The 14,850-nt window shown below is 40.3% G+C and overlaps 1 protein-coding gene across 1 annotated transcript in view; it reads left to right on the top strand.

Moving 5' to 3' along the window:
* LOC136863809 (diuretic hormone receptor-like) overlaps window positions 1-14,850 on the top strand; it is a 368,577-nt gene that overhangs the window by 131,311 nt on the left and 222,416 nt on the right. The window contains exon 6 of the mRNA XM_067140148.2: window positions 6,091-6,161. Coding sequence (XP_066996249.1) covers window positions 6,091-6,161 — 71 coding nt within the window. The remainder of the gene's footprint in view (window positions 1-6,090; window positions 6,162-14,850) is intronic.

Genomic DNA, 14,850 nt, shown 5'->3' with positions numbered 1-14,850 from the left:
GCTCTACCACCAGATGTAGCGCCTGACTCCGTAGGGAAATTTATTTCTGTGAAGGAAATCCCGCTTCCTAATCTCACTGATTGATTATGAAACCATCTACCACCGTCTCCAGATTTAACACCTTACTAGCCTCCGAAAACTATCAAACTCCACCTTTTAAGGAGACTTAACATCTAGGAGGAGAATTTTGGGAGGGGCATAAATGGCACTTTGTCCCCCTAAGATCGTTTTTGGGGGCACAGAAAAAGCCTTGCCCCCCAAAGTTAGCGCCGCTGTATTTATTTATTTATTTATTTATTTATTTATTTATTTATTTATTTATTTATTTATTTAGGCGTGCCAACTTCGATTATTATTGGGGGCATGATTAACATGAGCACAAGCACGTCAAATGAGGAACAACTATTCATGCAAACATTCCTATGTAAGAACAATATTCACGAGCAAAAAGAAAAAATTATAGAGCTTGTATCTCAAATAAATATTTGAATGAGTCTTATGTACGGTGGTTTCAGTATTATACATAAACATACAGAAAAATAGAACTTGATCCATAACTAAATATCTGAAGGCGTGTTTTATGTGCGAAGCTATCAAAAATAATCACAAGTATAAAAAATTAGAACTTGCTTCATAAACCCATTTTCTTAATAAATGTCCTATTACCTTACTGAATATTATGCATTTCATGATACGAAATGTGAAAAGCTCTACCACCAGATGTAGCGCCTGACTCGGTAGGGAAATTTATTTCTGTGAAGGAAATCCCGCTTTCTAATCTCACTGATTGATTATGAAACCATCTACCACCGTCTCCAGATTTAACACCTTACTAGCCTCCGAAAACTACCAAACTCCACCTTTTAAGGAGACTTAACATCTAGGAGGAGAATTTTGGGAGGGGCATAAATGGCACTTTGTCCCCCTAAGATCGTTTTGGGGGGCACAGAAAAAGCCTTGCCCCCCAAAGTTAGCGCCGCTGAATTTATTTATTTATTTATTTATTTATTTATTTATTTATTTATTTATTTATTTATTTATTTATTTATTTATTTATTTATTTATTTATTTATTTATTTATTTATTTATTTATTTATTTATTTATTTATTTTATTAACAATAACTGATGTGCAGTGTAATGCTACACATAGTTTTACCTATGTGCATATTCCATTGAGCCAACTCACCTAACAAGAATCACTATTCTAGATTTTAATGTCCGGCCTTCTATCCATGAAACTGCTGTTTGTGTTGCAGTATAAAAATCGCTAAGATTTCCTTCATTTGCCTTCAGCTTGCAGTCTTTCACAATGTGCTGTATGGTCTGGTTTCGGTGTGACATTCGAACTGGAGTGAGCAAGCTTCATCCCACTTGATCAAGTTGTACGTGTAGATTCCATTTCCGGTGTGAACCTTGTTAAGTGTTTTTTTCATACATAGCAGATTGTTTCTGAACATGGTCTATACGTGAAATTATCGAGAAACAGCTTCGTTCGATGTCATTACCTACACGTTCTTGATGCCGAGTAGATTTTCCTCAAGTGATTCTGCTCGGATAGGGGGACATCGCAGTCTTGAAGGATTTCTCCTTAGCTCAGGGATGTTATAGTGAATCCGAAGGTCGGGGTTTAAAAGCATTTTTTGTTACTCCCTCATAAGATGCATCCATTTATAATCCTCATAACAGAATTCGGTTGAGTATCAATCCTCTTCGCACGGAAGCTACTGAGCCCAACCGGGCCATCTTCATAAAAGTCCAAAGGGATGGATAGATATATTCAAGTGTCATTGCTGTTTATCTGAGTATGTGAGTATTTATTTATTCAATGACTGTCGTACAATATATTGCTAAACTTAGTTTAACATATGTGCATGTATCAACCAACCAATTGATCTAACAGGAACCATTACTGTAGATCTTAAGTCCAGGCCGTCTACCTAGGCAAGTAGGTCATGAACAGGGGACATGAATGACTCCTTAGGCTTCGCAACTCCACTTTAGTTGCTCTCGGAAGAGAAAAGATATGTAGAAAGCTTAATCGGACCTAGGAAACTGAAGGAGTGAAGATTTGCACGTGCACTGGTATGTCGAACTCCAGCCAGAACGATGTATGACTCTATGATTGCTCATGAGACGGTTATTTCATTACATAAAATAATCCTCTAAGTTATCATTTACAGAATTCATCAATTAAACCCTGCAATATTAGGAGAAATGAAATTCAATAATTCTGAAGTATTAGCTTTACAGATTTGTCAAGACCAGTTTAACGCATTAGCTAACTGGTTACTCAGTTACATCAAGAGGACAAAATATATTGATTATTTTCCAATGTATATATTTTACGTCCTTCTTTATACTTACTTTGAACAACTTCTGTATTATAATTACGTCTTTCAAAACATCAATCCCACTGATGCGATATGTCGTAGTTTATAAACTTGTGTAATTAGTTTTGAATTCTGTACCGTAGATCTAAGCACATATGCTCTTAATATGCTTTTAATAATTTTTGTAGTAATACTTTATACAATGAGTGTTACGGAACCTTCGGAAATGAAATCAAATTTAATACAACATGATAATTGGTATACTTCCTCTTTTTTCCATTGTTCCTCTATTTTCTCCTTTCTTTGTAGTGGATGTCATTAATTGGACCGTTATTCCGATATTCAGATGTGTAATGCTTTGGCTACGAGAATAACTTACACATCAAGGGACATTATCTGGTAATATGAGGAAAGTAGAGGGTTATTTATTTATTTAATCGTGTCAGAATCATACATTATATTACAACAATAATAACAGGACAATAACAAATCTGGTACTATAATCATTAATCACTTCCGATGATGGCAAGTAACGATGTGATTTAAGCTCTCCATAAATACAAAATTAATTAAATGTGGTGTGACCAGTAAGCGGCTAATTTACATGCTTCCTTGGTAGCGTCCATCACATTCTGGAGAGAGCAAGTATTTGGACACAAGTTACAAACAAGGAGATGGCTCATTGTCTGTTCTTCACCACATTCACATAGAGTGGAGTCACAGACAAAACCCCACTTTCTCATGTTTGTATTTGTTCTTCCAACTCCTGAACACAACCTGTTGAGCGTCTAACATGTTGACCAGCTTTCCTCGTGGCCTGGAGGAAGTCTTTCGACCTGCAAGGTGGCTGGATCTGGAACGCCATGAATTCACTCTGAAGATCGGATGGTGATTCAGTGAGGCTTTCAGTTGTGTGGAGAAAGCCTTTCCTTGATTTGAGCCGTTGGGTTGCTGGATGGTACCCATATAAACTATGGGTCGTCAGGTTCAGTGCTTTAGATTTCTCCAGTCTGGCTAGATCATGGCATGAATATCACAAACAGATTAAAGTAGATGTATGATTTAGTATTTACGTAATCATGAAACGGCTAACACAGTTGAACCGATGACGAAACATCATCGTCATCTAATAAGGTCTTTTCATTTTGGAACAATGTAGTATACTCCCAATCTACACGACCAAGGGATGGTTTGCTTGAGGTTGAAACTTGACTGGTTTGCGGACATAGAATCGGGCGCACTCGGGATCACAATTAAAGAAGTGAAGTGGGTTAATATCCTATCAGTTGTGTCCCACTTTAACTTAGGACGATTGCCGGAATTGTACTGCCGCTCAAAAAAAAAATTACCACGTGGTATTTTATGTTCCTCACATTTAATATTTTATAAGATTTATTTTAATTATCAAAATATAATTCACCTCCTGTGTAGGTACAAACCCATTGGATACCCACGACAAGCATAATATCTATAGGTAATTGTTGCTGAGAAAATTATACCTGCGAGCAAACTTATAAAAGCTGTTAGGCGCGTTTTAAGGCAGAGTACACGGGCGGGAAATGCATTAGGCGACTGACCACAACATTCAAAACAACAAACTTCTTCAACCGCCATCCTTGGCAAACTCAATAATTTATAGGTAATCCCTAGTGTACTTTCCGAATATGATGAAGCGAATAAAACAAGAATCTACAGATCATGGACTAGAAAATACGTTTCCTCCCATAGATTTATCACCGAATATATCAGCACCAATTCCCCTTAAAATTATATCTTCACTCGTACTGGGCAAGAATGGAAAGCGATGAGGCCTTCCTCTTACGTGGCTACTACTTTCTGAATATTGGTGTTTTCCGCATCCTGCTTTGTATTTTGCCGTTCAATTAATATACTCATCTGTGATAATTTAGCTCGTTTTTTCGCCCGGTCTTGAAGGATTATTGCCACCGCATGTTTACATTACGTCATTTAGATTGTATCTGAACTCGCAAAATACAGTATTACCGTGTAACGCCAACGATGGAACGATAGCAATATATATGACCCAATAATCCCGTACTTCAAGGAGAAACACAACCTTGGGAGTACACGTGTCATCGGCCTCCTCCCTCATGCATGTGGTGCTTTCAAAAATCACTAGACAAGTTTCGCTACGACTACGGAATACTTTACGATCCTTAGAGACAGCATCATCACTATTGTCCTTAAGAGGTAATGACAGATTTTATTTCACCATCAGCCCCTGTGGGGGGGAGGCAAATGATGAATACATCCACGATATCCCCTGTCTGTCGTAAGAGGCGAATAAGGGGGACGAGCAAGGGATGGAGAATTTTGAACCATGAGATTAGGTGCGATTAGTACCAGCACGCGAAGAACACTATGAGTCGATTTTTCTTGCGATTAGTACCACTATGTGAGGAATACCATGGGTCTGTGGGTGGATCACTAGGGGTTTATAGTACCCGTGTATGGTATCTGCCACTATGACGGAAGCTCCCCTCTGTCCAGGTCCGGTTGGTTCACCCCAAGCAGAAAAAAGAGGCTATAATCTCTGGGGTGTTTCAGCATCTTCTTGTGGACAACATGGGTCTGCGTTTCGAGGAACACCACGGGTCCGGGCGTTGCTTGAGATTAGTACCGCTATATGAGCGATGCCGTGGGTCTGTGTTGCCTGTGATTAGTACCCACTATGTGAGGAACATCACGGGATAGTATGAGTCCCTGTGATTAGTAACACTATGTGAGGAAAACCTTGGGTTTGCGTTGCGTATGAGTGGCGCCATTACCTGAGAAACCTGTGTGTAACCTGTGTGTAATACATCACCTCTGATTAGTACAGCAAATTGTGGAACACCGTGAGTCTATGTTACTTGTGTTTACATGAAAAATACCATGGTTCTACTTTACTAGCGGTAAGTGCCATAATGAGGGGACGGTGACCTGGATTTTGGACCGCTTTATACAACTAGAATCATCGATTCATGATTGTGCTTTGGTAGCAGCCCCTTGGTCAGTATATATATCACTGTTTTTTAAATTAGATTCTGGGAACGTGGGGCATTGCAGAGCGGATCGACTGACTTTTTTACGTTCATAACCATTGTTCATCGTCGTCTTTTTGAATTCCAGTCAGTGCATTAATTATGGAATTATTTTTAACTTTTAATATTGTGAGTTGGATCCGCCGATTATTTTACATTCATATTAGGCAATTCATTCCTCATTATAAAATTCTGAATTCTGGTCAGTAGATGAATTTTGGAATTTTAAATTGTCATTTTATTTCGTACCATTAGGGGCCGATTATCTAGATGTTAGGCCCCTTTAAACAACAAGCATCCTCCTCCTCATTATCATCATCATCATCATCGTCATCATCATCTTCATCATCAAGATATTTCGCTATTTGGGTGGCTCAGTGCTACGTGTTATGTCATTAACCTATACAGCAGTAATACAATAAAATTAAAATATGAATCGAAAACTGAAGGGGTTCAGTTTCGAATGTTTGTGACCCATCGGTGGTTGTTCTACACTTTCTCATGTCTGAAGGTGCCACACTCCTGAATTCATTTTCTCAGTGCCCATCCTATTTGTAAACGCACCAAAAGAGACATCAGAATTTTTTTTTGGCAAGTCTCAGTCTAAAATTACAACTAAATAACATGACATGTACAAACCTTACTCTTCATTCCACTATGAGCTAAATTGTATCCACTGTATTCACACCTGAGACAGGAAATGTTTCTGTTCCAGGTACTCCTGTATTGATCGTCGTGATCTGGGGACTTGTGAAGAGTTTCGCTCCAAATATCTCAGACGCTCAGGTGAGTAGATATCCAGACATATATTCTTGAGTATATTGAAATTCCTTAACATGTCAGCAGTATGCAGCATGGAATGCAGTTGAACAACTGTGACGGCAAACAGTAGAACTTTACTCCCTTCCTTCAAATATCAAGTGACATGAAGAGAAACAAATAACTCTAAGTTGAGGGACTCAATCACGGCCCAGAAAATGAGAACTGTAGGACGGGTAATTTCAAAATGCATAACGGTTCACTTTTATTTATTTAACATGCATACTTTTTCTGAACCACCAAGGAAGCCACGCCAAATGCCCGCTTCAAAATGCATCTGAACTTTTACAAAAGAAAGTAATATCATTAAAATAGTCTTGCATAATGCACTAGAGTTTCAAGAATCTCCTAGCAGCTCCATGTATGTGTATATTACACATAAGTAGTGTGGACCTCCATTCGTGCCCTATGGACAGTACACTCCAAACAACATAGCACGCCCCATGATTGATCGTTTACGAGTTATCCCTGTTAATGTTATCAGCTGAAATTCAGGGGATATTTCGATTCAAATTTGGAGTCAGGAATGCTGTCTTACGGGATTTCATCATTTTATTATTTCTGGGGGTGGCAGCTAATCACACTAACCACTACACCACAGAGGCCGACCAGTCTTTTCTTAATCATCGTTATCCGGTCGATTAGATTAGCAGTTTGACTTTTTCTAACACTACGAGTGCTAATGTGAGTAAATGCAGAGTTTCACTTCAGCCCTTATAACGACATTCGGTGGGGACGTTTTCCAAAAAATCAGAAAATGCCTGCGGGTATCGAACCAAGGAACACATTACAGAGAGAATAATGTGCATAAGTTCATTTGGCTGGGATTTGAATTGAAAAAGAAAACGAGTAAAGAAATAATCGATTTTAGGATTTTTCCGGAACTGCATTTAGGCCGGAAGCGATTTACGAAATTCCTTTTATTAATTTGATAGAGCTATCCAAGACTCACAATTTTAAACCTTATCGGGCCCCAAATCCCTTCAACTTTCGGCACAATTGAAGAAATTGCTTAATTTTACGTTTTCGTAATATGGGAACCCCTACATTGTCTGTTAAGGAATGTTTCCAACATTAAACTACACTGGCGGGAAAAATATCCAAACATTAAGAAGGGGTTTTTCTTGATTAACGAACTTGGTAGCCATGTTCATACATCTGAGAGATGACGTTGATTAAAATTTCCCACAATCCGCATAAGCGTGACGCTAGTAGCGGCCCCTTGACGTTGCACATCAGGTTTGCTTTAAATACGAGATGTAGTGTGCGAGAGCGTTAGTTACCTGTGAGATTGGACGGAGTGACTGTGATTGGGTCAAGAATGTCTTTACGATGACGAGGAGGCCAGTATCAACAGCTCACTGCTGCTGAAAAAGGCCGAATATTAACGTTACGTGAAGGTGGATTTTTCTTCCACGCTATTGCAGAACGACTTGGCAGAAATGTCTCCACTGTGCTTGCGTGCTGGCAGCAGTGGTCACGAGAAGTTACGCTCGTAAGAAGGCCGGGCTCCGGACATCCCTGTGGTACCACTGAGAGTGAGGATGTCGTATTCGGCGTATGGCTGTAGCGCAGTGGACTGCGTCTGCAGCAGCAATTCGAGCGGCAGTTGGCATCACAGTGACGCAACGAACTGTTCCAAACCGGTTACTTGAAGGACAGCTCCGAGCCAGACGCCCTACGGCGCGGCGTGCATTCCACTTAACCCAAACCACCGCCGTCGGCTACTTCAGAGGTGCCAAGCGAGAGCACATTGGAGGATGGAGTGTAGGTCCTTTGTTTTATCCGATGAAAGCCGGTTCTGCCTGCCAATGATGACAGTGTGTTGGTTAGAAGGAGGTTAGGTGAGCGCTTGCATTCCACCTGTCTGCGGCGTCGACACACTGGGCCTACACCGGGAGTTCTTGTCTGGGGAGCCATTTCCTATACCACGCACCCTGACTGCAGATGTGTACATCGTCTGGTGTTCGACCTGTTGTGCTGCCATTCATGAACAGCATTCCCGGGGGTGTTTTCCAACACCCAACGTGCTCTACAGAGTATCGAGATGTTGCCTTGGCCTGCTCGATCACCCCAATCTGTCCCCAATCGAGCACGTATGGGATATCATTGGACGACAACTCCAGCGTCATCTACAATCGGCATTAACCGTCCCAACATTGACCGACAAAGTGCAACAGGCATGGAACTCCATCCCACAAGCTGACATCCGACACCTGTACGACACAGTGCATGCATGTTTGCACGCCTGCATACACCAGTTATTAATGGACTAGCATGGACCATTTGCGATGGCTTTTCTAGCTCGGATATTAACCTATAGTCTTGTGCCTTTAATCAATTATGTTACCCCGACAAATATATTGCTATAACTTCCGTGTTCTACATTCCTTATTTCGTGGTGTTTGGATCTTTTGTTCCGCCAGTGTAGTATTATATGTACAACCTAAAGCACTTTCCGGATATCCCTATGTATAAATACGTGTTTTCAAGACATTTCTTCAAGCCGTTTGCCTATGATGTTCAGTCAAACACCCAGCCAGATAGACAAAATTTGAACTGAACCTAGGCCTATTATATAATTTTGTATACGTAATCCGAGATAAGCACTAAGTAAGTAAACTCGTGTCTTCGTATCCCCCCGGCCACATCGATGGTGGTGAGCTGCTTGTACCATTTTAACTATATACCACACTCCTGCCATTCTTAAATGTCTGGCAGTACAGCGAATCCAACCCGGGCCTCCGTGAACGGCAGATAATAGTGCTAACCGGTACGCTAAAGATGTGGCCAGTGTGAAATACGAGGCCAATATATGAAGTGTACAGAAACAATTATAATTTTATACTTATAAATTTAAATCTTGAAGAGTCACCTGTGGCATGTTTTGATTATACTCGTACTGGAGAAAGTCATTTTGCTCCTAAAGACTTATGAATTTATAGTGCAACCTGTAACATCCACCACCAATTTACCGACTTTTTTAACATCGGCTGGAGTATTTGGACAAAATCCATGTACAGTATGTGATTTCCATTATTATTATTATTATTATTATTATTATTATTATTATTATTATTATTATTATTATTATTATTATTATTATTAATTTACAGATGGATTTTGGAAATAACCTTGCGAACGGTGTTTCCTCATATTGTTATTCAGTAGAAATTATACTACAAGAAAGGCTGCTTAGTTTCAACATTGTAGAAGTGTGAATTCTTGCATCATGTGGCAACACTGTATTGCGGGATTTTATAACACATATTAAGCAAATGTACTTAATCAGTCTGGCAGTATGACCGAACGTATGTCGTAGCTCCTCATCAGATAGAAAAAAGTGATACTTCAGTATTGATTTTCTTCATTAGAATTGCAGTCATATACATTTTCATTTACTTAGGAACAACCTCTTGTATTTAGAGGTTACCGCTAAGGACAAATTAACATATCACATTTCTGTACAGATCTATTAATTGAAGAAAACTGTGAATTATAAAGGAACAATATAATTAGTGTGCCATTTCAGAGCTGTAGCTGTAGAGGTGGTGTCTCAGGATCTTGATGGAGCCCCGGAGGACGAGGGTTGCAGTTTCAGGGATGAGCTTCATTGGAAGTTGGAAGCTCTTCCATGTGGTGACGAAGTGACGAGGTACAGTACCGCGAGCTCCGACCATTATCCCTATTATTTCGATTTCCTGAAGGTGGTATTTAGTTTTGTAGTAAGAGATAGCGGGTTTGTATTTGTTAATCTTTTCTAGATTAACCTCCTCTGGCTGACCGCTATGGTGCTCGAACCAGACAGTTGGATCTAATATGAATCCTTGAGAGATGCTGTCTTTAAAGGCTATGATGTCAATTCATTGCGAACTACCGTTTAGGCCAGTCCGTGCACCTCCTCATGTACATTGAATCCATTCTTTCTCAGTTCTTCGGCAATGAAGGATCTGCTCTGGTGGTGCCGCGTGTTTCTTAGGAGCTCCCCGCGTGTGCAGAATCCCAGTACATGACCAAGAGTTTCTTTCTCTCCGTCGCAGTGCCGTCAGAGGTTGTTGTTCAGGGATCTGCTTGGCACCGAGCGCACCGCAAAAACATTAGCAGTCATCTTTATAGCCTCTCTCCACTCGTTACAAGACAGTGCGGTATGATCTCGCACCCAAGAGTTTGCTGGTGTGTACATTTTGTAAAGTTGTACTCCGAGTCTTTTTTGCGGCAGTGAACACCAGGAGGTGAATTCACGTTCTCGTAGCTCTTGACGGATCTTGTTAGTAACGTACAAGCCGTCCTTCGTGGTTATTTTCTGGGTATCAGCGTTTGTTAGTTTTAGACGTTCTATATATTCCCGACCCTCCGCCTGATAATCCCTCGAAGCGACGCCGAGTGGGTGTTTAATCTTAAGCAAGGTGTTACAGGCATTAATGCATTGTAGGTAAACTTCCCACGAAGTTTTAAAAAGAGCGAGTTCTTCGTATTTCTTTTCGGTGTACAGCATGCCATCTGGAGTATCCGTCGACAACTGCAATATGTCCGTTGTTGCACTCTTAATCATTTTATCGCTTTCGGATAAAAATTTCTGTGTGATTTTCTTGTAACTGCATGTCAGGAAAGGATATATCAGGGTGGAGCAGATTGAGGAATTTAGTACTATGAGCTTTTGGTTTTCCTTAGGTAGTGGCGAAGATGTTAGAAGTTGGAGCTTATTGTGAATAACTTTCATTACAGCAGCCTCGTCGAACACTAGAGTATCCCTGAAGGTAGTTCCAAGGTAACGAATTTGTTCGCCGTCTCCAATTAAGTCAATCCTACAGTCTTCCTCCACGGATAGTGGCCCTTGCGTCATCTCGCCTCGGATTACACATATCCCAGTACACTTCTGTGGATTGATATCAAGACCAATTTCTTCGAACCTCCTGCGGGCTAGTCGAGTAAGATCTAAGGCGGCTTCTTTGTTCTTCCCGATGATGACGGTGTGGTCGGCAAAGCCCATTACGGTTATGCATGGTAGTTCGGGTGACAGAGATGCCCCGTAATGCCGCGAGAGACTATCTTCGCTTAGCTCGTCTAAGATATGATCTACGGCTAGGTTATAGTGGGCTGGTGATAATGGAGATTCCTGCATCACACATCTCTTTAGGAGTATAGGTTTTGTCCTACCCTTCTGCGTTTCGATTTGAGTGGCGTTCCCAGTCAGAAGGTTAGAAATTACGTCCTTGAGTTTTGAATGTATTCCTTTGGACTGTAGAGTTTTTAGAAGGTGGCTGTGATCGATATTGTCAAATGCCTTTCGAATGTCCAAAAAATTACCGTTATGTCTTCTTTCCTTTATTTAGCAGATTTTAACAATGAGCCGAGAATGCAAGTATTTATAACGGTGCACGGGGTTGAACAGAATCCTCGCTGGTGCTTATTATAGTGGATGTACTCGCGTAGGTGACTGTCGAATACTCTTTCTATTACTCTCCTAATGACTGAACAGAAAGTGATGGGTCGCCAGTTCGACACGACCTTCGGATCGCCTTTCTTATATAGCAAAATTGTTCGTGCATTCTGCAGACATTCGGGAACTTCGCCAGTTTGTAGCATTGTGGTTGCTATTTTTGCGATGATAGCCTGTACGTCGTAATCTTTAAGGGCTCTCATCAAAACGCGATCTGGTCCCGGTGCAGTATCCACTGCGATATGATGGACGACAACAGTAATTTCCTCCTTCGACACGATGCGCGCGAACGTTTCATTAATTTCCACACGCTCCGCTTCAGTGATTTTTGAAGGGTAAGTTTCCATTTCGTGTAAATTTTCATGGGAAAAGGTATCAGAAAAGGTGCTATGGATGTTTACAAGGTCGATTTTACATACCTCGGACTTGTTTTCCAACACACGCCTCACTGCCTTCCGTCTCTAATTCTCGAACTGGTATTGGGTCAGTTCATAGTTATATTTGTTTCACATTCTTTCGCGGGCACGTTTGTTTGCTCGCTGTAGATTTGACGAGTGACTGTGGTGTTTTCCGTTAAGAGCTAGACGGCGTTTCTTCCTAGCCTCATAAAATTTGCTTGTTGGGTGTTTGGGACCAGGCAGGAGGTTAATCGGTGTGAAGAGGAAAGATGCGAAATCTTGAACCAATTTATTATAGCCATGATCGTCGTTGAGTTGTTCAAATTTTTATTTCCAAACGCGAAATTCTTGTTTGTACTTTAGAGATGAATTATCTGATATACCCCCGTCGTCGCTAGGATTGAGATCTTCGCTAGGGACTGAACCGGATGTATCTGTTTGAGATAATTCAGCCGTGTGATTTTGAAGCAATTTTTCGCGATGTCGGTCGGGATGAGAGCGACTAATATGGATGGATACCCCCTCTCACCACGAAAATACTGGCTACAGTATTGACATTTGACTTCCCTTACATGAAAACAGGGGAAATTTATGAGATAGTACCATTATAAGCAGTGCTACGAGCAACGCTTGCAGTAGTGAAAGTGATAACTGTACGTAGACGAAACACAACACACTGAGTCGGAATTACGTATTTTACCTAGTGAACGACTAGTATGCAGGGCAGGGTCCATAATAAATCCATTACAAACATGTCCAGCTATACATTTTTCATCTTCAAAATTACATCAATGTAGGGAGATATCACACCCACGCTCTTGGATAAAAGAGGTGAGCTGGAAATCATCTCATCAAGAGGAGCTACCCTCTTCTATCCCGAACAACGAATGCAGATATACAAGACAGTGTCAGAGATAGATGTACACAAACATATATGCTTATCATTTAGTACCCATACGGTGTCTTAAATGTATTTGTCCAAAAAAATATTATGCATGTTTGTACACTTCAATATTGGCACCGTACGTCTTTCAGACGCTGACCACACATATGTGTAGGCCAAGAACATATTTCTTTCTGTTTTCATATTTCCTGTTCGTTGAAAGCTATACCTTATGTCTAGGCTTTGCTCTCTGTTCAAACTGGTTAATGTTTCAATAATCGGCAAGGAACTGTGGATTTAGTTGTGAACTGTTGGTGTGCGTCTGTTCTTATTAAGGGATGCAAGCAGTTTCAGAAATTTTCATGAAGTAGAGTATGCAAGAACATTTTTAAAGAATATATTTGATATTTTAAAAGAGTGGAAACTGATTTAGAAAATTTTATTAAGTGACTTAAATGAGCGTGCCACCCACTGAAAGTCTTCAGCAATATGTGCCATTTAATTGTTAAAAATTTGTATGACTTAATTATATTTAAAATTAATCTATTTTAAAGAATAGCAATTCAGAAAAATTACGGTTCTGATCCACATCATATGAATCTGAAGTCGTAAAAAATGAATTATGTTCATTTCATAAAATATATCTTCTTTAATTTATTATTCCTTTCCAGCATAAAAATATAGGTAAGTGTTTCCTTTGTAAAAATTGTACCTTAGGATATGAAAGAGATATTAAACTATAATCAATCTCTTTCCGCATGTTTATAAGCATTTGTGAAGTTCAATGATACACCATATCAAATCAGCTAAAATTTGAAATTCTCGCCTATACACAACCCCAGTAAAATGTCCCTATGCAAAATGTTTGAAGGAGTCAAATCTGGAGAATGAGAAGAAATCGAAGCAGGCAGTACGACACGTCCTCGTATCCAACTTCCCGTTTATCGTTGAGTTTTGTCTCACTGATAATTGGCTTTGCGTGCTGGAGGTTATAAATTCAATTTTCATGTTGTACGTTGCTTAATACATGTAATTGATTGATTTATCACACCAGGCAAAAACTGAAGCTGTATGTTTAGACCACGGCCGCTACTTTAACAATCCCAGCTCTTTGCCATCTTGCGTCGTAGGGAACATTCGATGTGTTAGTGCGGTGGTTAACCACTAACAGCACATTGTTCCGAGCTGACACTTATTGCTTCTTAAAGGTGAGAGCGCGATCCAAACTCACTCCCAAGTACTTTGGGGTTGCACAAGGTTCCGGGGCAACTCCTTCCCAAATGACCTGGAGGAGTGATCTAGCACTCTCTCTGATCTTAACATGGAAAGCACAGACTTGAGTCTTACAAGGATCCAGTTCCAACTGATTTTCCTTAGGTTGCGAGGTATTTCAGAGCGTCGGACAGCTTTTGCTTAACATTCTGAAACTGTCTGTATGTGCAATAATAGAACTGTCATCTGCGTAGTTGGAGTTTCCCGTTCCTTCAGGTAGAGGCGGGTCGTTTATATAAGTGGTGCAGTATTTTTACGCATACGTACGTTGAATTTACGTGGGAAAGTTTACAGTACCGCAAAAGTTGACATATCATTAGCGAAAATGAACATTAAGGCTTACATTAAACTAGGAGTGTGGCGTCCACTGCTTTCTGCAAAGGATTCGTTAGCACTCATTTTCTTCAGAGCTGTTGTGGCTGGTAACGGTGTCCCAAAGTTTTGGTGTACTGTAATTAGGATACTGTGTTGGCTGAATAACTTTTCCGGAGGTCCATGTTGTATGTATGTTTCTGTAAGATATGCTTCCTTACTTTTATCTTCTGTAAAGAAGTGACAGAGGTGTATATATCGCTCTGGAATTCCTTAAGCACTGCAGTCAGCACATGAACAGATGGATACGATTCATGCAGTTGTTTCTTTAAAAGTGTTAGGAAACTCCTT

This window comes from Anabrus simplex, chromosome 2 (assembly GCF_040414725.1).
Source record: "Anabrus simplex isolate iqAnaSimp1 chromosome 2, ASM4041472v1, whole genome shotgun sequence".
NCBI lineage: Eukaryota > Metazoa > Arthropoda > Insecta > Orthoptera > Tettigoniidae > Anabrus > Anabrus simplex.
The sequence above is the reverse complement of the archived record's forward strand: the minus strand, read 5'-3'. Positions and strand labels throughout refer to the sequence as shown.